We start from the raw sequence: 23503 nt of genomic DNA, 5'->3' as shown, positions 1-23503 counted from the left end.
CAAAGTTCCAAACCTGGAAGACATGCATGTGTAGAGCAGCAGGGGCGTAGTGGCTAAGAGCAGGTGCACTCTGATTTGGAGGAACAGGGTTTGATTCTCTGCTCTGCCGCTTGAGTTGTGGAGGCTTATCTGGGGAATTCAGATTAGCCTGTGCACTCCCACACACGCCAGCTGGGTGACCTTGGGCTAGTCACAGCTTCTCAGAGCTCTCTCAGCCCCACCCACCTCACTGGGTGTTTGTTGTGAGGGGGAAGGGCAAGGAGATTGTAAGCCCCTTTGAGTCTCCTACAGGAGAGAAAGGGGGGATATAAATCCAAACTCTTCTTCTTCTTCTATCCCTATCCACGCTGAAATTAATCGATCTTACTTCCAAATAGCATTTATAGAATTGGGATGCGCAGTTATGTGTTATATGCAAAGTAAAACAGGAATGGAACGAGTGCTTAATAGTAACACTTTCCTCTCAGTTTGGATATAATGGATTCAAAAGCCGAACAAACAAACCTGCATTCCAGACTGCAGTTATTTTGAGTACATGCTTTGATAATATGCAATGCTGTATAAACTGGAATTTTTTTTAAAAAAGAAAGAAAAATAAACACAAGGTTTCTACCGCTGTTCAAAAGTGCTAATTCATCTACTTTCATTTCCTGTTCTAACATGCTCATGATACTAGTGCTATACATACAAAAGGTACAGGGAAGACATACGATCTTTTAGTGCAAGACAAACATTTACCTAAACACAAAACATTTAAAAGGAAGATTATATATTCCATACGTTTATCTATAAGGCAGATGGTCAACTTTTTTAAAAAATACTAGATATTAAATATACTGCTCAGAAGAGGTAGAAAATACCAAAATCTTATTTTCAGAAAACAATTTTGTCTCTTAAAACAATTAGCTACCTTGCAAATGTTGAAGAAAAAGGATTTCTTTCTCTGGTAGGATCTTGTACCAGTGAAACAAAGAATTTATGCTCTTTAAAGAGTTTGCTTAAGATGAAAGCAAAAAGGTCACCCTTTTTTTCATTAAACTGTTTTTTCTAGGTCGAGAGAAACCATTCTGTTATAATTTGAAAAGGTACAATCCAGGGAAAGGTAGCTGAGATCCCATTTAAAAGAATCAACAGAATAAGTTGTAACTGAACTTAGGGGTAGCTTTTCTTGGATTGTGCCCTAAAAGTTTAATTCATAGCATAACCCACCACAGGGTATAAATTTGAGACACAACGTGTTTGGGTATTTCATGTGCAAATCTTGCTGACATTAACTCTGCAATGGCAAAATTCCGTTAATTTCAACAAGGCATAAGTAGCTACCAAATGGCCAAGCCTGTCACATGTAAGGCAGTAGGAACCATGAATTCTACTTACCACTCATACTATTTCTTAGAATGTGTTTTCTAATACAGTAAAAATAGGAATTTTATTTTATTTTGATTTTTTTTAAGTCAGACTCCAGCACCATCAGCAACTGAGATGGCAAGAGACATCCAAATATACTTGACTCTGGCTTTGGTAGCTTACAGACACAAGGAGGTGACGGTATCCTTTCTGCTTTTGCCACGTAGCACTGACAACTGCTGGCTGATACTGTCTATCACACAGTTCAATAAGGCATATATTAATTCTTAACTTTGCATTATCCTTTGGAAAAAATAGTGTTAAAGCTTTGCTCCCCAACCCCCCTCCATTTTCAAAGATAACATTCAAATAAGTTTATTAAATATAAACACAACTAGAGGTTTTTGTACATTCAAAAAACCATGGTTACTATCCAAGTAGCAAGAAAGAAGCGGAACAAAGAAATTAACCAAAATACTAGAAGATCAAGATGATAATGCAGCATTTCTTTCCTTATTAAATGATGATCAGGGGATCAACAATTAAAGGTCCCCTTTCTCTTGTCCTTTCTCACCAGAGAACAGAATGATCCAGCTTAGAAAAGCCAGGATTTTTCCTCAGTTCCAGGTAGGTGCCATTGCTCACCCAGGAGTCGTCTGCAGATTTCCTGTCAAGAGTGAACAAAGGGTCTTTTATCCTCCTACTAACATGGGTGCCTTAGTTCTGCTGTGTATATTATTTTATAGATCTTTAATTTTATGGATAACATAAGGGACTACAATGCCCAGAATTCATTTTAAACAGGCTTTAAGTGCGCCCAAACTTTGCAGAAGTTACCTCAGAGCAGAAGCCAGCAAAATAGTTGCCTGAACTGACATCACTAGGCCTAATGGAAACAACAACCTATACATGTATCTTTGACTGATTCTGAAATTTCTAAAGGCCACATCACATTCCTTTCTTTTTCAGGGACTTCACTGTAGGATCTTCCAGGTAATTTCCAATTCAGGCACTTAGCAGGTCTAGGGTGGGCTCAAAGAATTTTGCCACCTTAAGTGTTCTCTCCCCTTGCCCATACCCACTGATTCCAAAGCAGGGTCCATTTTCAATGCCCCTGCAGCTTAGCTCAATCAAAGGCAGCATCAGCACAGATGTAAGAGGTGACAACAGATGTAAACCACACCACTGCCTCCTCTCACATTGCTGTCTAGTACCATGAAGGTGGTGAACTAGTCCTGACCCAAACCAAATTTTCTCAGCACCAGCAAGGGTACTGCCAAGCTGGAACGGGTCCAGAGGAGGGCAACCAAAATGGTAGTTCTGGGTTCCATGTCCTATCTATGAGGACTGGCTTAGGAAGCCAGAAGGCAATAACTGTCACTTGTATCAGAAGCGGCTTGGACTACAAGTCCAGGAAAGGATTTTTTAAAATCTATAGAGCCGAATGAGAAATAGATGCGGGAAAATAGTTACATCAAAATGAAATATGTATATGGATTTGCCAGGAACGAACAGTGAGCAATGACTGGCCTCCAATATTTTACTCCCAGATGTTTCCTGCAAAAAACATAAAGCTGTGCATGTAGTCCTTGACTTGTAACTTCTCTGAAAAATCTTACAGGCACTAAAAAAGAAAAGAATCCTTACAATTTATTTAGTCCTTTTCCCATCTCACTCTTTTAAATAATATATAAGCAAACAGGCAAGTTGTAAAAAAAGTGAACAAAACTGGATGTTGTGTACGCGTGAAATATACAGAGTGTTAACAGATCAAAAACTTTCAGAGATCATTGAAATGTAAATTATCTGACAGAAAAGTACCTGAAAAATCTAGGTTGATGCTCTATATTGTTTTCTTCTAGAACTTTCCTTCTGTCCCTCTGCAGCTGCTCAACCCTTTGCTTCTGCACTTCTGCTGCTTCAATATTCCCTTCTTCTAGAAGCCTGGAGTATATAGGATAGAAAAGAAAGCACAGTACATTTAATTTTATGACCCTCACGAGCCTTACTGGAGACTGGAGCTTTTATGAGACACTGCCCTCCCCCCATCCCCTTTAGAGAAATGGTTACAGCGCTAAACTACAATCAGATTCAAATACTCCCTAGCAACTCAGCCTAGCCTAATCTATTTAAGATTATTATGAGGATACAGTGGAGGAGGAGGGAATGATATACAGTGGAACCTCGGATTTCGCCGATAATCTGTCCGGCGATTATCATTGAAATCCGAAATCAGCAATTTCCGAAACTGCACTGTTTGCGCATGCGCAACGTTTGTGCATGCGCAAACAGTGTAGCAAATTGCGCAAATTACACAATTTACGTAGACGAAATCCGAGACTGTTGGCGAAATCTGAGACTGTTAGCGAAATCTGAGACAGCCGGCGGCGACAGGCGAAAACCGAAATTGGTGATTTCTGAAGGCGCTGATTTCCGAGGTTCCACTGTATCCCTCTACTAGGATGAATAATAGAACACAAATTAGCAACAGTAGCCAGATTTGGCCTTAACCCCAACACCGAGTGGAATTGATTCCAGATACAGACCAAAAAGGTGGTGGAAAGTAGCTGCCAGCATTTCTGGAGGCACTCAGAGATCAGTGGTCTGTCACACAGTTTTCTTGATATTTCATCTCCCTCACGCTAATACAAATGACAGATTTAACTGATTCTTGCCCCCTACCCTCAATGGTAGACAAACTACACCAGGGGTCTGCAACCTGCACCTCTCCAGAGGTTCATGGACTACAATTCCCATCAGCCCCTGCACTACACACTAGGTAGCTCCTGCATCTGAAGAGTCAAAGATAACAAATCTGTGTCATCATAAGAATTCAGTACAATAAGAAGAAAGACCACACTACCTTTGGTCAGGTCTAAATCTGGAGTCAGTAGGTGGTAACATCGGTCTTGTGACTGGGTCCAGTTCATTTAATTCCAATGCAAACTGTGTGAAACCATACCACTGCTCATAATCTTTAGGCATTGGACCTATAAATTTAAAAACGGCTTCAGTTTCTCTCCCCAGGCCAAAACCAACATATTTGCTTATTTTCATAACCTAGTGCCTAGCATTTTAATATGTTTCTCTGATAGCATGCACAGCTTTCCCACAGCTCTCCCCCCACCCCAATTTTCATTTCATCAATTTCACTGCAGGTATAATGCTGAGCCTATGCTATTACTCCTGCCACATAAATATTTTTTAAAAAGGAAGAAACCAGCCTTAAATTTTACTTGCCTAGACAGTTATTTATAAGAAATTATTATTTGGTTTTATCTAGCAGGAGACCCCATCCTTCGAATACTGTTTAGGAACATGTTAAAATAATAAATGCCTAAATTAAGAGAGAAATGGAAGTATATTGTTTGAGAATACAAGAGACTCGCGAATGCATAAAAATAAAACTTCAGTCACTAACTTGCTCTCCAGATACAGGTTGGTGAAGATGGTGTCCCACCATATATACTTTCATGCCATTTTCCAAAAAGCCGATGTACTATTTTTCCATTTTTGTCCAAAACACTGCCTTCAATCTCATGAACATTGTGATTCCAGTATTTTGCCTAGAAATAGTCAGTGCAACTAAAATTACTTTAAAAGGTTAGTTAAAATGTGTCTATTAACTTGCTATTTTAGAGAACTAACAGAAATAAGTCGGGCTGATACATGTAGATGAAAAGGCTAAGTGTAATGGCAGAAGAGATTATTTTACAGCTCATTTGTGCGTGCACTGTGTTGGTTTATTTTATGCTTTGCAAACTATCCTGACCATTATCCTTGTGGAAAGGTGGCATAAAAATGATAAATTCTGATTGCGGGTGAGGAATCTACCTTTCCCTTTACATAAAATTGCATGTAAGCCATCAGAACACATGCAATTCCCAAACGGGGGAAATGGAGGCAAATGGAGGCTTCCCAGATCCATTCAGAGTGTACAGAAGGCTTTATCTCCTCCTCCCTGCAAGTCATCATCTCTGACTACTACATCATCTCTACTATTAGATAAGCAGCTGGCAGTTGCCACTAGGAATGCCTTCTACCAGTTGAGACTGGTTAGCCCATTGCAGCTGTCCTTGAAAAGTATTTGGCAACTTCAGTTGGTATAGAATTCTGCTGCTAGGTTGTTGACCAGAGTGGACTGTAGGGGCCATATCACTCCAGTCTAAGTCCATCTATACTGCATACTAATCTGTTTCCAGCCACAAATCAAGGTGCTGATTTGACCTCTAAAGGCATATGTGGCTTGGGACCAATAAACCTGAAGGACAGCTTACCCCCTCACAAACTTACATGATTGCTACGTTTATCTTCCAAGACCTAACTATGGATGCCCCCACCTTCTGGTACAGGGTGGACAAAAACACAGGAGATGGTCTTCTCAGTCATGGTTCCAAAACACTGAAACTGCCTCCTCAGAAAGACTCGCCTGTCCTCTTCTTTTGCCATCTTTCATCAGCACATGAAGACTTTTTTGTTTCATTTAGCTGTCTCTCAGTGATCCTCTTTCCTGTCCTGTTTTTAATTGTTGTTTTCAAGTATATGTATTTTATTGCGTGTCTTTAAATTGCTTACATTGGTTCTAATGATTAAGGCATGTTTTAAATTATGCACAATTTTAATCTATTAGTTGCCATGGTGGCCCTAATAAAAGCAGAAAGGCAGGGTATCAATTTTGTAAATAAAATAAATGTGGAGACACAAGAACGTTGTAAAGCATTCCAGCTTGAGAGCGAATGACTGGTTCAAACAGTCACCCACACTGCTTTTTGTTGAAATGGGCATCTCAGTTCCCGTTAGAACCGTGGTGGCGAACCTTTGGCACTCCAGGTGTTATGGCCATGCAGGGGCTGATGGGAATTGTAGTCCATAACATCTGGAGTGCCAAAGGTTCGCCACCACTGGGTTAGATACTCTAGACGTTATAGCACATTGGACTGATTTCACAACACTTTTAGATTTATAAAAATAATTTACTTAGACCACATCACACCATGTGAGGCTACTACACAAGAAAATTCAATCCTGGAAGGAAAACGGGAAAATCACCACATGGATCATTAAGTCAACCTCAGCATTTCATTTAGCTGGTTGCTCAAAAAAGTGCAATCCTAAGCACAGTTATCTGCTTCTAAATCCATTGAAGTCAGTGGACTTAGAGGGCTTAACCATGCTTAAGATTGCGCTTAGTCATCCTGTGTTTTTTTTAAAAAAACCTATACTATATACAAGACAATCTTGAACTGTACCTTTACAAAAGTAAGTTTGCAATGAAAGGTGGGATCATTCAGATTCTTTATTATGATCTCTCCATAGTGTTCTATCCATCGCTGGCCACTTAAAATGTTATGAATGCATGAGGTCACCTTATTCCACTCGTAATGGTCCCTAAAACTGCAATGTAAAGGGAAAATGTCAGCTCATGATCCATGAAACAGCTAATGAGAAACAGCTAGTGATGATTTAGAATAACTGCCTGAAATGCTGAATATCTCATTTTGCTTCCATTCATAAGAGTGAGGAAATGCCTCACTCAGGGGAAAAAACACAGAATGGCACTTTTAGGTAATAAATTAAGATCTAAATTAAAATTTTTCAGAAATGCCACTGTAACCCAGAGTCCACTAGTGGAGCTGAAGAGTTGGGATATTCCCATATAAGGAAGAAAAGGTGCAATTCTCCCAGATTTGTTGGAGAGCATGAAGCTGTAGATAGTTCACCTCAGAAGCACACCAGATTTGTTATGAACTATATATTGATAACTCAGGGCTATATTGGAACCCGTGAAGAGAAGAACAGATCGCTCAGCAAAGGCAAAGCAAAGCCGCAAAGCCCAACCATCTCTAAGGGTTCCAGCTAGACAAAATCCAGAAGGGACTGAGACTCTGCTAGTCCTGTTTGAGCACAACAGACCTGAACCATTATATGTTAATTATTGTTTTCTATATTAGATTTACTGTTCTGTATGGTATTTATTATGAAAAAAAGAGAAAAGAAAGAACAAGTTGGAAAATGGTTTAGTGAAATTATTTGTAAGTGTTTAGTGTCACAAGGTGGGATCACACTGTCAAAAAGGGCACTCTTTTAGTTGCAATTGAGAATAATATCTCTCTTGGAATTAAGTTGGGTTACACCAGCATTTCACAAGAGAAGAATGTATACTAGTCACAGATTAGTAGCAAAATACATGCCTTGCTTAAGAACGTTCAAGGTACAATATTGCCTTGCACATAATAAAAACCAGCCCCATTACTGTCACCACTCCTTATCTCCACTCAACAGATGATCTATGGAAGCATTCTTAATCCACAAAGTAACAAGCTGCACTGGTAACTGTTTCCCTCCCCAGCCCATCCTGGAAGAACAAAAATAGAGAAACGTCTGGCAAGGGTGTGTGTTGAGTGGAGCAAGACAGGCTGAGAGTGGGGTTATGATCAATGGGAAATTGACAGCAGGTCAATCTAAGAAGGCATTGGGGTTAATGGTCAAGTTTTCCATGGTCAGAATGGCCTTTGATCCCTTCGTACAGTAGTTAATGTACATAACTCTACAGTCTACATGCAGTACCCTATGGGAGAATTTCAGTTTGCAAGCACAGATCCTTTGAAAACTTCTGGGTTACAGAAAAAAGTCCATCTGGCAAACCTGGACTGGATTCATCAACAAGCTGTTGTTAGAACTTACGCTGGCAAAATTACATGCGTTGTACCAACCGGAACAATTTCCATGGATTTCCCCCAAAATTTGTTCTTCCATCTAATATCTGAAATTAAAAACAAACAAAACCTAAGTATGCTCTTAGCAGCAAACACATGTACTCTAAATACCACAGCACACCAGCCTATGAGACTGTCCTTCTTTTCCATCCAAATGTTGGGGGAAACAAAACAAGGTTTTTACTCAACTGCTTTTCAAATACCTTGATAAAAAGCTAAAGCCTGCAAACATATTTACTTGGGTTTATGATTGTCCACCACATTCCTTTAAAAACGAGACTAAGTATTGGACCAGGGAGACCCAAGTTCAGATTCCTGGTCTCTCATGGAACTTCGGTGGGTGACCTTAGGTCAGTCACACTCTCTCAGCCAAACCTACCTGACAGGGTGATCATTCTGAGCAAATGGAAAAGTGGAGCACAGTGTTTAAGCCACACTGAGTCCCCACTGAAGGAGAAGACAGAATAAAAACAAAAACAAACTGAAATGCTATTTTGTTGAATATTAGATGTACATCATTTCCCACTGTTGGCCTTTTTCAAATCTATCATAGTGAAATAGTAACAATTTCTAACAATAATTGTTCGATACAACATGATTCCACATTTCAAAGAGACTAAATTCTAAAATTTGATTGGATGTATTTTATGTCTACGGAACATGCCATTGTCTGTTTCTCACATTGCTTTAAAATGTTCAGGCTTCAGCTTGGTGCATATGTGTCTGAAGTAGACCTTAACTTTGAACATCTAGACTTTTCCCATATTTTGAAAGTTATAGCAGTAAATGAAAAATTAAAGAGTCACCTTGCCAAAAGACAAAATTCTCAGATTCAGCATGACAGGCAGAGATAGGAGGATGATGACTGACCTAAAAAGAGAAAGGAAAAGGTTTGTTACATTGACAAGTTTGTTCTCAATTCGTTATTTCTCTCTCTCTCTCAGGAAGTGGAATGATTTCATGCTTTAAATATACTGCTAACCACAAGAGGGAGCCTGACAAATGAAAATCAACGATACACCAAAGAGCCTCTCAAGAAATAAAGCAAGGCTGCTCATTAAAATCAACAATGTAGAAGTTTAAAAGCAAACTAACAAGCCTGTAAATTGAGGAGGAAAAAAGATGCTTTTGACACTGGATGGTACTAGGCATAGAAAAATGTGTACTCTTGACATTTTCAAAAATAGTAATGTCCACAAATCCCATAACCAGGAAGAAAGCTGAATTTAGAGTGCCAGGACTCCACACATCTTTCCCCGAAGACTTCCTCCATATCTTCCTTATCGGTTGGAATCACTTGCTATTTTTAGGTTTTTTCCTCAGCTTAAAAAAGAATCACAAGAACTGTGATTTAAAAGTTTGACCATCTTGCTTTCCAAATTTATGGCACCAAAGCAACATTTAGGCATCCAAATCTTTCTGCATAGCTCAGGGCATCCTGTTAAGAATCTCAAGAATTTCCATTTCAATACCTACCCACCCCCCACACACATATACACATTTTACGAATTCAGAATCAAGTTCCAACAATGTGACAAACAAATAAAGCTAAAAACAATGGAACAACTACAAGGATTATCATTAGCACGGTAGCAATTTCTTAAATGGCTGCCTTTGGGCTTTTCAAATGATCCTTCTAAAGTAAAGTGAAATGGTAATATGAATCCCAGCTGCGGCTTGGCATCAGCCGTGACTGAGAAAATTACAAGCAGACTGTGTCGATCACATGCAAGAACATTATGTAAATAACAATGGTCCTCCCAGAGAAGTGAAATTGCCGGCAAGGCCTCCAGTTGCCAACACATTGCCCACACCTGCTAGAAAATATCCTGTGTAATGCATTCCGATGTTCATGAGTCTGAAATGCTTTCATCAGTGATGCTGTTTGCAATTTCACTGCATGCTCACAACTCAAATTCAGAGACCACCTTAGAGAACCTCATAAGCAATCAGAATTAGTAAGTTTACCAAAACAGGACAGCAGCAGCATTGAAGTACCTGCTCAGAAAAAAACTGGAAACCCTTATCTTCGCGGATACATTCATAGGTTTCTCCGAGCACAGGATTAAATGGCTTACTTCCAGCTCTATAGTAACTGGATGCATAGGCAGAGATGGCAAAAGCAGCCACGTATACCTAAAAGCAGAATGCACAAAATAGTGTCATTAATCACGGGGCAAGTGTATACACCCTTCCTGCATTGGAAAAGTGCTTCTTTTATAGCAGAAAGACCCTCCACTGATGTCAGACACATTTTTCTCTTCCTAAAATAATTTCTACTTTAAATCGAATTGTATCTGTGCCTCCTGCGAAATGGAGTATTATACCCTTGAGCACTGTAACATGACTCATTGTTTACTGTTACTTTATTGAAATACAGGGAGGCTCATAATCTTAAAAAGCAGCAATGTGAAATGTTTAAAAGAAACCAAAAAGAAAATAAAGACACATTCATTTTAAAAAGTTTAGGATAAGACAGAAGGGAATATGCAGAATAACGTTTACAAGCCACAACCCAGTTCTGTACTCCTAAAACAGGCTCTTCTATTGCCATCTATTTACTACTCCTGCAATTCAATTCATAAAAACTGGTAACGGAATCTCCTAGGGTGAGAGACTTTGCTCCAGTTTCAGGGCACTACACAAGTTCATATACCTCCAACTGTATGAAGACATGTGCTCAAGTGGGTGCTGTGCATGTAGATCTGCTTACTGATCCATTGAGGATGCGTGTTTGACAATGTGAACATGCAACTGTTCTCATTCCTCCTTTTCTATCAGGCAACTGTCTGAGAGGTCAGACCAAGCCCCTTTCCCTCCTCCCCAAAGGTACCATATAGTACTGCTACAAAGTGGTCCTTTTATACAGCTGTGGGAGCTGTGGTCTGGGCTGTGCATGAACTACTAGTTTTGCTATTATGAAGAGAGACACAGAGGCTTAGCTTCAAGGGGATGGGGGGTGCATGACACACTGGGCGCGTACCCCTGTGGGGGCATGGTGAGGGCATGGCGGGGGCGTTCTGGGATGGGACAGGGGCATTCCAGGACAGGACAGGGGGCATTCCAGGGTGGGGGCGTTCTGGGTGGGGCGGGACAGGGTGGAGGATGTACCGGTGCACCGGGCGCTTCCCCCCGAGCTATGCCTCTGGAGAGACACACCCATTATTTCCCTATCTACTGCTCAGCTGATTTTCCAAATATAGCAGTGTGTTTGTGTGAATGTGTGGGGAAATCATCCTATTCAGTTTTCTAAGATATACTGTACTGAACTGATCTACTGTCCCCCATGTCTTTACGGCAAGTGTGAAAGAGACACAAATCACTGTCAGACTGGGTCAGTGGAAAGTGCGGAGTATTTCTTCTTACCATCCTTTCAATCAGGTTATGTGTCCGTGCTGCCTTATCTAACAGTTCACTGTATTCCAGTTCTTCGCACAGGCGTTGCAGGGTATTCAGCGGCTCATTCAACTCAACAGGCATTGCCACTTTGGAGAGGTCTTTTCCAATGTTATTCCGCAAAATGTTCCAAAGACTGATATTGCTTGTATTGGGGCATGGAGCTGGCAGACATGTCCTCCGCTGGGATTGGCATTCTATACTACCATCAGGAACACAGTCTGGAAGATAGATGGTGGGATCAATTTGTTAACTCATGGATTTTTATAGCTCTCCACTAGGGTTGACAGGTGCCCCATAAGAACATAAGAACAAGCCTGCTGGATCAGACCAGAGTCCATCTAGTCCAGCATTCTGCTACTCGCAGTGGCCCACCAGGTGCCTTTGGGAGCTCACATGCAGGATGTGAAAGCAATGGCCTGCTGCTGCTGCTGCTCCTGAGAGCACCTGGTCTGCTAAGGCATTTGCAATCAAGGAGGATCAAGATTGGTAGCCATAGATCGATTTCTCCTCCATAAATCTGTCCAAGCCCTTTTTAAAGCTATCCAGGTTAGTGGCCATCACCACCTCCTGTGGCAGCATATTCCAAACACCAATCACATCTTGCGTGAAGAAGTGTTTCCTTTTATTAGTCCTAATTCTTCCCCCCAGCCTTTTCAATGGATACCCCCTGGTTCTAGTATTGTGAGAAAGAGAGAAAAATTTCTCTCTGTCAACATTTTCTACCCCATGCATAATTTTATAGACTTCAATCATATCCCCCCTCAGACATCTCCTCTCCAAACTAAAGAGTCCCAAACGTTGCAGCCTCTCCTCATAAGGAAGGTGCTCTAATCCTTCAATCATCCTCGTTGCCCTTCTCTGCACTTTTTCTATCTCTTTATTTATTTATTTATTTATTTATTTATTTATTTATTTATTTATTTATTTATTTATTTATTTATTTATTAAACTTTTATACCGCCCCATCCTCTAGGGGCTCTGGGCTCTTTGACTCACTACTGGTAGAAGATGGGGGAGAAGGTTGCCAGATCCAGGGTGTGAAATTCCTGGCGAGTTGGGGTTGAGCCTAGGGAGGACAGGGACCTCAGTGGGTACAATCCACCCTCCCAAACATTCACTCTCTCCAAGGGAACTGATCTCTGTAGTTTGAGATGAGCTGTATTCTGGGGAGTCCCCAAGTCTCACCTGGAGGCTGCCATTCCTACTGCCTACCTCTTTAACCAGTTATAAAAATATATATTTTAAATATTATTTATTATTTTGTATCAACATTTCCTCCAAAGTTTTTATCCTTTTAATAGCTCTGTGAGGCAGGTTAGGGTGAGGAGGACCTCCTGTTCCTACATCATTCTGCATTAATCTTCTCAATTTCAGGCCCTCCTTTTTGACCCATCCCCAGCTGGCCTTCTTGTTGGTGACCCATGGTGCTGGAAAGCCCTCCTTACACACACTTGCCACCTTGGGTGGATATCTGTCAACACTGGGCTATTTGATCATCCTTTTAGTTAACTGGGTGGTGTTTGCTCCTAGTAAAGCACTGCCATACATGCAGTAGTGGGATTCAGCAGGTTCGCACCATTTCAGCAGAACCGGTTGTTAAAATGGTGCTTGTAAACAACCAGTAGTTAAATGATTTGAATCCCACCACCGGAACCGGTTGTTAAATTATCTGAATTCCACCACTGCATACATGGCTATTATTTTAAATTCCTACAGTGATCTAGATTGTCTCCGTTTGACTTTAAGTGTAGTTTAGGGTCACGTTTCAGAACTTCTGGTTTGTTGTGCTGGAGTGTGATAATTACAGAATAGTGTTGTCAATAGGCCTAGAGAAAAATGCCCTGTCCCTTTAATATAGGCAATGTGTGGAAAGGGGCAGTTGAATCATTTCATAGTATAGAGGTAAACAACACCCCCATTAGGCCTCTGTTAAAGGGACAATTATTTCTCTACCAGACATTAAGTAACTCTGATACAGAATACAATATAAACAGTAAAATACATTCAACCAATGCAATAATAAACCATATAACATGTACTACAAATAATACAATCCAAAAAACCTCTGGATTTTATATTGTTTTATGTATTATACACTTTTAGTGAAGAGGCAGCAACACAGGAAATAAATGAATACAGCATCATTAATGATTGACATTAACATGCACAAATCTGAACCTGGGGCTTCTTGCTTCCAAGCCTAACCCTTCAGTCACTGCACTTTAGTAGCTTTTCCCTGTGACAAGAATGGATGACTCCTTATTTGATACAAGCACTTAATTCTCCGGCAGTTGAAAGCCGTGGGGACGGGAGATGGGGGAGAGAAAGGAGTAATCTCTATATTAATCTGAAATCAGGTTTTAAATTCCAGCCCTGGAATGCACAGTACGGAATTACAAACAATGTAGCACTGACCACAATGGAGAGGAGTATCAGAAAGGCCATGGATAGAACGTCTGTAATGAATAAAGAAAAGGCCACCATGTTTTTCTTGCAATGCTCGTCTTCTTGGTTTTGCCACTTTAATGCATAAAAGACAGCACCTCCACTGGAAGCAAGAGGCAGGGTCTCTTCAACAGAAGTACAATCTGAAGAGAAGCCATCTGGACTATACATGTTACTGTACTAGAAACGTACAGGAAAATCCACCTTCACATGGATGCAGCAATCCATGTATGAATGTCGGGAGTAGAAGAATGACAGTACAGTATTCAACAAAGCTCAGTTTTCTTTCCTTCCCACTTGGGCATGGGTGATACTCAGTTTTTGAAAGGAGAAGAGAGACATGATTGTGTTCAGTCCTAGGCTATTTCTTCCACACAGAGGTGGTTCTGTCAATACAGATAGGGAACAATGCAGAAGAGGAATGGCCATACTTTACACACAACGTAAGTTTAAAAAGAAAATGGACCCCGCCCTCCCCAATCTCACTTTGTTCTGAAGAACAGAATGACAAAGTCTCCTACCAAGAGTTTGCCTTTCATTCTCTATGTCATTGCTTAAATTGTCTTCAGAGATGTTATCGCTGATATCGCTGGCATATGAATCATCATCAGTTACCTGAGGAGGAAGGAAACACACTTTCATTCTGATTAAAGTGGCAGGGGCAAGTGGGAGGGAAACAACTCACTTGCATAATATACAGGAGCAGTTGAGGAAACTCAAAAAGCTGATAAAAATAGGTCAAAGCAGTTGAAATGGATCTTGCAACAAGAAAATGCTGTTGCAGTATCTAGCTTAAACTCCAGATGAGCTGAGGGCAAAAGAGGCCCAAATAAACAATACTGCATTTGATAAAACAGTGCATCTTTCTTTGCCTAATACAGGTCAATTTTTTATTTATTTTAGAACATACATGGGGGTTGGGGATCTGATTTTTCAAAAATCTGGTAACATCTACATTCAAGCAGCAATTTTTGTTCCTTTCTCACGCCCTGTTGCTTCTCACAATTCCTTTAAACAAGCAGCAATAAGCCTGTGTTTTGAAACAGAGGCTAACAAGCCACTTGTGGCACTGAGACAGCAATTAGTGTACAAAGGCAGGAAAAGGTCAAAACACTTTGAAACAAGCAACATGAGTCTAATGTTTCACTATGAGCACCTCAGACCTCATTTTCTGAAGAGCTGGCAGACAGCAAGACTTCCTGGGCATCAAAAAACTCGGAGAGAGAATCCGTTATAGACAGCCTACTTTCGTTGGAGAGCTGATGAACCAGGCCCCTGTTTTCTTCCTCTGAATCTTCCTACAAAAAAAAGGGTTAGAGAAAGCCTTTGAGGGAAAAACATAAAGCAGACATGAAGGATACAGAAATATATTGTCAAAGTCTTTCACGGCCAGAATCACTGGGGTGCTGTGTGGTTTCTGGGCTGTATGGCCGTGTTCTAGCAGCATTCTCTCTGTGTCTCTCTTCACAATCGCAGAACTAGTAGTTCATGCACAGCCCGAAACGTCAGGAGAGAATGCTGCTAGAACAGGGCCATACAGCCCGGAAACCACACAGCACCCCGATACAAAAATAGCATTTAAGGAATGTTGTTTAAATAATCAGAACGAAGCCAGCCAACCCCTGAGGGGCTGCTCCACTTCATTTATAACAAAGGATTTCATCTCCTTGGTTAAATTAATGCACCTGCTACTTGCATTATCTGCCAGAGCTTTAGTACTGGCTGCCACGTTTCTTCTAGCGCACATGAATCCACAAGTACAAAGGCAGGGAATTGAATATTTGCAGTTATAATAAGCCACAGTGAAAAATAGGGGATCACTGGGAGGGGGAGAGGCAGCACCCCTGGCATGGAGAATCCAAATGGAAAAAACAGGGCAGTGTCACAATGAGTAGAGATTTCAAAGACTAGATAAATTATGCACCAATAACACAAGTGCATAGCTGATAGAATGCATTTTAGAAGGTCATAAGTGGCAGAACACAAAAGGTCTATTCAACAGGTCTAGGCAAGCCTCATATATATTGTACAATCTGCTTCTCTTATTTAGGGTTGTCAACTCTGGCTTGGGAAATTCCTGGAAATGGAAGAATAGTGTCTACAGAGGGAAGAGTTTGGGAAGGTGAATGAGCTCAGCAAGGATCCCGAACCTCCACCTGAACTCTGAAAAGCTGTAGACAGTTCTACCTCAGGTTTGCTCTCCACATACAGCGAGAGAATAACAATAAGTGAGAGAATAACATTCTGAGTAACCGAGCAGACACTGCCTCTTTAAACTGCCAGGGAGTTTTTAAGTGACATTTCTCAATACTTCGTTGTATTTTTAAAAAATCTCTGCAGGGGGAAATGTGACACAGCAAACAGCTAACAGGGACGCAAGCTCTTTCACTACTGTGCTACCTTTTCATCTGCAGGGCGTTTTTTCCCCTTACTGAGGCCCCTTCCGCACATGCAAAATAATGCGTTTTCAAACCACTTTCACAACTGTTTACAAGTGGATTTTGCTATTCCGCACAGCTTCAAAGAGCACTGAAAGCAGTTTGAGAGTGAATTATTCTGCATGTGCGGAATGAGCCAAAGATTTAAAAAACCCTCCCACCCACAGTCTGAAATGCTCCAGTTCATGTTGCCAGTTTATGATCCTGTCAGCTCATTCTATCGCACGTGCAAAGCCTGAGCGAAATCTGATAATGGAACTCCTTAGCAACATTTTAAACAATTATGGGATTATGGGACTCCTTAGCAACATTTTAGAGAAACAATGTACTGAAATATATCTAATTGTGTATGAAAGTGGTTTTATGTACGAAAACAAAAGATCCCTTTGGGCAGCTTTGCCAACTGTTCATTTTTCTTCAGCACTTTTTTCAGGGAAAGCTTTCTTGGGTAGAGCCAATGAAAAGTAGCCTGTGACTATGCGGTGAAAGACCACATCCCACACATAGAGGGTTGCCAGCCCTGTACCTGTACATCCTGGGAGCTTTTGGGAGGAAAAGCCTAGTGAGGGGGAACATCAGCGACGTTATGAAATCAGTTCCAAGTGGTCATCCGGAAGGATCACAGAGATTACTGCAGAGTTTGCCAAGCTATCAGAGACTGCAGTAACTTTGGAATTTTAACACAGTGTGGTTCATGCAGCAGCAAAATGGCTGTCACAGGAGGCATAGACAGCTACAAATTTATTGTCACAGCATAAGTTTAGTCACTGTGGTTAGAGTTGTTGCCAAAGCAACATTTTTTTCAAAATGTGCATAGCCAATGAAATCTCCAGTAGCCCATCAGAAGCTTTGCTGGGCAAAAGGCCCACCTGGCCCCATCCACTTTCTAAAAACACTTGGTGGCAACCTCCAGAAAAGGTGCTGGCAAACTCTTTGATCCATTCCAATCCTAGACTTCAGTGGATAGCCATGGTGCATTGTGGAAGCTGTGACACCCCTCCCCCTCATTTTTCTCCCACTGCTCAACCAATCAAGTGCAGGTGACTGGCACATAATCCCAAAAATGAATGGATAATGCAAGAGGTTCAATCACTATTAACATCTAAGAATGAACAGAAGTTTATCATTTAATTATTTAGAATATTTATATCTGGCCGCTTTAGAGTGAAGTGGTTTACAATTAAAATAATATCACAAGGTAAAACAGCAGGCTGTTACACATAAGCAGCAAAAAGCTATCCATAAAACAGACCTAAGACCAGAAGCAGGTCATTTTTTTTAAAAAAGCTAGTAAAATGAAACAGCTAATTAAAAGCCTGCCTCAAAAGGGAGGGTGTTTCAAAGGTGAGGTGCCAGGCCAAAAAATTATCTGTCTCTGGTTGCCATTTGCCTCCCTTTTAGAGGGGAGCATGAAGAGCTGGACGTGAGAGGTAGATTGTAATTGGCAGGCTGGCTTGTATAGGAGAAGGTAGTTTTTTTAGGTGTACTGACCACAAGCTGTTTAGGGCCTTGAAAGGTAAGAAGCAGCCATTTGAATTGTGCATGTACAGAAGCATGCCAAGAAGTCCTGATGCTGTCTCATTTTGCACTGATTTGTGAGGGGCAAAATCTGGAAACTCCTATTAATTTATTCTTGGTTAAAGATTCTTAACAATAATGGAGGCATTTGTCAGAGGGCAAATGTAGTGTTTTTCACTATCTCCAATAAGATCACGAGTGGCTAATTTAAATTGACAACCCCTTCTGTAATTGTTTTCCAGTTATAACACTTATGAGCATATTTTCCTCTTGACAGCTTTGCTGTTTTTTGACAGTCAATTTGGTCTCTTAACCATCAAGAGCTATTTAATGTGTCAGGGCTTTGCACTAAATATATTTTTAAAAAATTAATTAAATGAATGGCACTTAGAATTGGAATTTAGACCTTACAGTAATTGAAATACACTGCAAATTGGATGAGAGGATCACAGAATGGTGTCACATTGCTTTAACAGAACAAAAGCTCGCCTTGCTGACAGACATCACTGGTTTTGTTTCTGCTTAATGAACCTTTAACACTCTTGATTGAGTGGTCTTGGGGAAAAGCACTTGGCCTCTAAAACAAAACAAGGAATAAAACTTTTTTTAAAACTTCGTAAATGACACAGGCATGCCAAGGGGGCACACCAATAGTTCTATTCAACCCCATCACAAAAAACAAACAAATTACATGCACACGAAGCATGTCTGAAGACATCCTCCTTCCAGAAACCTTTGAACTTCAATTTGTTGTGAAATCTGAATTCAGATGCTTTTAGAACTAGAGTTTGTTTCTTTCCCACTAAAAAAGATTTCTAAACCACAATTAAACTATGATAAAGTGACGACTTCAGGCAGCACGGGGCTGTGCTGGTGGATTTGTCCTCCCAGGGGCATCTACCCTGGCAGAAAGGCAAATTGGACAGCGGCTGACACGGCCCTCTAAAATGCCTGGACGTATTGCTGGAAGCCCCCTGGCATCGCGGCGGTGTTCTGAAGGCATGACCAGAGGGTGGAGCCATCATTAGTTAGCTTCCACCAAGGCTTTTGCATGTTGATTTGGTGGTAGCTTGCCACCTCAGGAATTGATCTCATGAATTTTGTGATGGTTTTCAGTGATTGTTGGAAAGTGACATTCTAAAATTTGCATTATACTCCCAGGAAATGAAGTATACAGTATTGGCAGGCCATAGCACTAATTCCAAATTGTCTGAAAGAATAGCCATCTGGGTCTATGGCTCTCCTTTCAAACTACTGGGTTCTACAATTTCCTCTAGGAAGTTTGCAGTATTTTACGGAACAAGAACCCTTTGGAGCAGTGACGAAAATTCTTTTTTAATCCTTTACACCATGTGGTGCAGATTAACATTTTTCAACAGTCAACATTTATAACAAGTACTCTTTCCAGACATAACTTTACCAGTTGAAAATATAGTGATTTCAATTCTATGAACATTCCACTTTTCAAGTGTAGCATTAGGTTAGACCAGGGGTAGGGAACCTGCGGCTCTCCAGATGTTCAGGAACTACAATTCCCATCAGCCTCTGTCAGCATGGCCAATTGGCCATGCTGGTAGGGGCTGATGGGAATTGTAGTTCCTGAACATCTGGAGAGCCGCAGGTTCCCTACCCCTGGATTAGACAAATGGATCTGAATGCTGTGCAACAACTATTTTTCCCATTGTGTTTGGAAGCAGATGAGTGTGACAATTGACATGGTTAGATGAAACCTGGCAACAATTTATTGTGACTGATTTTCAATTTTCACCAAAAAATATTACTACAGTAAGTCATGGGATTCCTTCTGGGCTGTTATTAAGAGATTCATAGGGAAACGACAACTTCCTCTGAAGCTTATAAAAGTACACAGTAAGGGCAAAAGCAGCAATAGGACTCATTCCAATGGAAAACTTTTCTTGAAGAGCAGGTTGTAAATACTCAAGGCTAAATAAGAAATACAACATTCTGAAGTTTATGATATTAAAGGATAATTCACCAATGCTTTTCAACATAACAGATCAATTGAACTTTCCAAGTAATAAAATAAGTATTTCCTTTTAAAAATCATTCTAAAAAATTGAGATTTTAAAGGGACAAACAAATTTTAATAGATAGTGTTGGGATTATTTAGAGGGAGTCTGAAATACATCCCCAGCAAGACCAGACAAAAATTTATCAGAGTACTTATTTTCAAACTGTTTTCATTTGGACATCATGACAAACTGTATAAAACAAGACCTACTTTAAGAAGATTTTTCTTTCTTATCCCCCAAGGTAAAAAAAAAATGTCCACTACCACCCCAAAGCTTTACTTTTCAGACCCAGGTAAGTCTACACCATGTTATTTAACTCTTTCCCTCCAGTAGCATAGAAGTCCTATAAGCAATAAACAGAATTCACATTGGATTTAGATGATGGGGACTGGCCTGAAAGTTTACTGTGCAGCAGCTGGTAGAAAACACTTCTATTACAACAGAAAGGGGGAGCCAGAAATGCAGTAGGAACATTCCTTAGTTTAGACTAACTTTGGAACTTCTAGCCTTCAGAGCCCCGTACTATACCCAGAATTTGTGGAACCAAATGTTTACCCAAAAAAGCTGCCACCTGTACAAGACTCCTCACTTAGGCCCTTTCCGCACGGGCCATTTACAGTGGCCCAGGGACGGCAAAAACGCCATCCCTGGGCAGCTGTTTGCATAGGAGGCGCTGCTGGATTGCAGCAGCGCTATCCTGGCTGCCCAGGAGCGGCGTAAAGCCGCTCCTAATAACCTCGCTCATTTAGCGAGGTTATTCTAAAACGCTGTCTTCCCATCGGCGAGGTGTGAACTGCACCGCTGGGAAGATGGCGCTTTCCCCATCCCCTTCACTCACCTCGTCCTCCAGTGTGCTCTGGAGGCTGTCAGGGACCCACCCATGCTGCCCTCTGACCTCCATGGGTCGGAGGGAAGCGTGGGCGGGTCCATGATGGCCTCCAGAGCGATGCTGGAGGACGAGATGATTGGGTGGGACGCAGAAGAGGTGGCTCCGTGTGAATCCACCTCTTCTGCGCCGGCTTCTGTGGGGCCGCTCACACACCACCACCCCTCCACCGGCATAATTTCTGCCGGTGGAGAGGCGCCCTTTCCGCATAGCCTTAGTGAGGAGTCCACTCAGTCCACTCAGCAAAGTTTTCCAAGTTTTCTAAGGCCTTCCTCTGGCTTTAAAAGACTTTCTCCAACTTAAGTGGCTTTTCCTTCAACAAAATCTCACTTAAGTTGCAGAAAGTCTCCTTATTTCCTCCAGCCTTAGGAAAGGCTACATGCCAGTGGATCCAATCCACTGTTTACAAAGAGCGAGCAGTTTGTGTTTTTCTGCAAAAGCTGTAACACAGGGAATTAACTGGGGAGCTAGTAAAGCTGAGTGTTCGGAGGGGTTGGTAAGACCAAACTAGACTGACAGCATGGTTTTGCTAGCTATATTATCTATAGGAGAATGGAAAGGCAGGAACAGGAAGTCACTTGTTGGCACAATACAAGGAAAACATTTTTGGCAATAACATTCTTTCTATGGGAAGTATACTCAGTTCATGCCACAGTATAATATCTGAAGAGTCAATAGCATGAGAGAAGGGGCTACTGAAAGGAGAACTGAAATAAAACAAGATGCTACTATGCAGGTGTAGAAGCAGAGAATGGGAAGGATGCAACAAGCAGCTTTGCAGAAAGACAGGAAATCTATACCCACCTTTGCCAAATCTGGGTTGGATTTTGCATTAGCTGCTGAATCAAGTAGCATAGATTCGGCATGTATTCTGCGTAACCGGTCTTTAAGATCTGTGTTTTGTGCTATGGCCTGTAATATTTAAGACAAAAGAAAGTACATTGGGGAAATACAGTGCCTTAGCTAATCCTGTATTGTTGCCACAAAAATGAGAAACAGAGCTCTGTCAAAAACACCTGCACTTTTATTGATCCTTCTGCATGTTAAATAACTTAAAACTGCACCTTCTTTTTGGATTCAAGGAAGGGATGGATTTAGATGATGGGGACTGGCTTGAAAGTTTACTGTGCAGCAGCTGGTAGAAAACACTTCTATAAGCACACACGAGTAAACATTTGGCTTAAGAGGCTACAGGTAATTTCCCTTCCCACTTGGCTATGGGTTCCATTAACTCTCTCAATCCACTTAAGAAGTGTTTGGAATGCAAAAGCAAAATAAAATAAAAAACTAGATGTAGCAATGAGATCAGATAAGATCTTCTCAGTACTACACTGATACTATTACACAGGCAGCAGCGTTTTCTGCAACCAATGACATCAAATCAGTCATTGCTATATCTACTTCCTGACACTTCATACAGATATTTGGCTTCTTCAGACAGAACAACTTTTCTTTTTAGTGCCAGTATAATCACTTTGAAATCTACATTTCTTAATATTCTGGAGATGGCTTAATTAGTCACTGGCAATAAATAGGCCTCTTTTCAGCCAATATAGCTACTTGCTCTGCCAGCACTGTGGTATGGAGGATCTTAGCAAAAAATTTTCTAGGTGGAAATGTCACCATTACTTTACTTCCATTTACTTACTCAAGTTAGGTCAACCAAGAGAGACTGGGAAAGTAAATGGTATCAAATATAAGCTAGCCCAGGGGTAGGGAACCTGCGGCTCGAGAGCTGCATGCGGCTCTTCTGCCCTTGCACTGTGGCTCCACGAGCCGAGCCACTGGTCCCATCCTTGCCCGCACTAACTGCCCACAGTTGGCTGGGCCGCGCTGCGAGCTTCCCCTCTTGCCCGCCCCGGCTTCATCCCTGCCCGCCCTGCAGGCAGCGGGGGGGGGGGGGGCATCCATGCGCTTCTCAGAATGAGCGGAGTAAAAGGTTAAAAAAACCCCAATATATATAGTGTTATCTTTATTTTAAATGTCAAAAATTGTTTGCAGCTCCGTTTTCTTTTCCTGTGGAAAACGTGTCCAATTGGCTCTTTGAGTGTTAAGCCCATCTTCTGGAAGAGAGCTTTAACAAAGGAATGACGAAGACAATCCATTCTAACAGTAGGAAAGGCACATCTAACACAGTAATAAAAAATGACATTAGATTGTATGAATAAGCAGGGTAAGATCAAACAGCTTTTCAGAAAGTGGGAGTAACACTCATTTCTCCCAAATGAAACATCATTTTTAGCGCAAGTATGACTAATGCTTGGGAATTTATATTTGTTAATTACTGTCCTAGCAGTAGAACAACTAATAACATGACTACTGCGGGGGTCACAGCTTTGAGACAAATTGTTGTTCATGGTCATCAGAAAAGCTATTATTACAGTAATAGAAAATTTAAAGAAATTCTAAAAAATAAGAAAGTTCCAAGATTTCCGTATTTGTATTTAAACATGCCATGATGTGGTTACATACAGAAACAAAAAACAGAAGCCTGTTTCTCAGAAGGTGACTCAGATGTGACATGTTTTGAAGCGCACTCATTTCATGAATTATACACCTGAGCTTTACAGATTGTCAGAATAATTTCCACAACCATTGTAAAGGTCTTTAGAATCAGGATGAAAATATCTCCACTTGAAATCGTAGGTTTCATCCTCCCCCCTGCTGTATAGGGTCCCTAACATCATCGGGACCTATCATTCTTCTTGGGAGGGTTGCATA

At 41.0% G+C, this 23503-nt stretch overlaps 1 protein-coding gene across 10 annotated transcripts in view; it reads right to left on the bottom strand.

Moving 5' to 3' along the window:
• Positions 1–252: 252 nt before the first annotated feature.
• The window catches only part of OSBPL3 (oxysterol binding protein like 3), a 103767-nt gene continuing 80516 nt past the window's right edge, over positions 253–23503 (bottom strand). For 8 of the 10 annotated variants that reach the window (XM_048511660.1, XM_048511666.1, XM_048511664.1 and 5 more), the window contains 12 exons: positions 21587–21694; positions 15071–15205; positions 14429–14522; positions 11430–11680; positions 10062–10199; positions 8870–8933; positions 8032–8110; positions 6597–6741; positions 4769–4913; positions 4211–4337; positions 3169–3291; positions 253–2014 (listed from right to left, as the gene is read on the bottom strand). In XM_048511660.1, the coding sequence (XP_048367617.1) occupies positions 1918–2014; positions 3169–3291; positions 4211–4337; positions 4769–4913; positions 6597–6741; positions 8032–8110; positions 8870–8933; positions 10062–10199; positions 11430–11680; positions 14429–14522; positions 15071–15205; positions 21587–21694 (1506 nt within the window). In that variant the 3' untranslated portion in view covers positions 253–1917. The remainder of the gene's footprint in view (positions 2015–3168; positions 3292–4210; positions 4338–4768; positions 4914–6596; positions 6742–8031; positions 8111–8869; positions 8934–10061; positions 10200–11429; positions 11681–14428; positions 14523–15070; positions 15206–21586; positions 21695–23503) is intronic. The other 2 variants (XM_048511667.1, XM_048511669.1) reach the window with 1 other exon arrangement.

The sequence above is a fragment of the Sphaerodactylus townsendi genome, linkage group LG11 (genome assembly GCF_021028975.2).
Source record: "Sphaerodactylus townsendi isolate TG3544 linkage group LG11, MPM_Stown_v2.3, whole genome shotgun sequence".
Taxonomy (NCBI): domain Eukaryota; kingdom Metazoa; phylum Chordata; class Lepidosauria; order Squamata; family Sphaerodactylidae; genus Sphaerodactylus; species Sphaerodactylus townsendi.
Note: the sequence above shows the minus strand (reverse complement) of the source record. Positions and strands in the feature narration are given on the sequence as shown.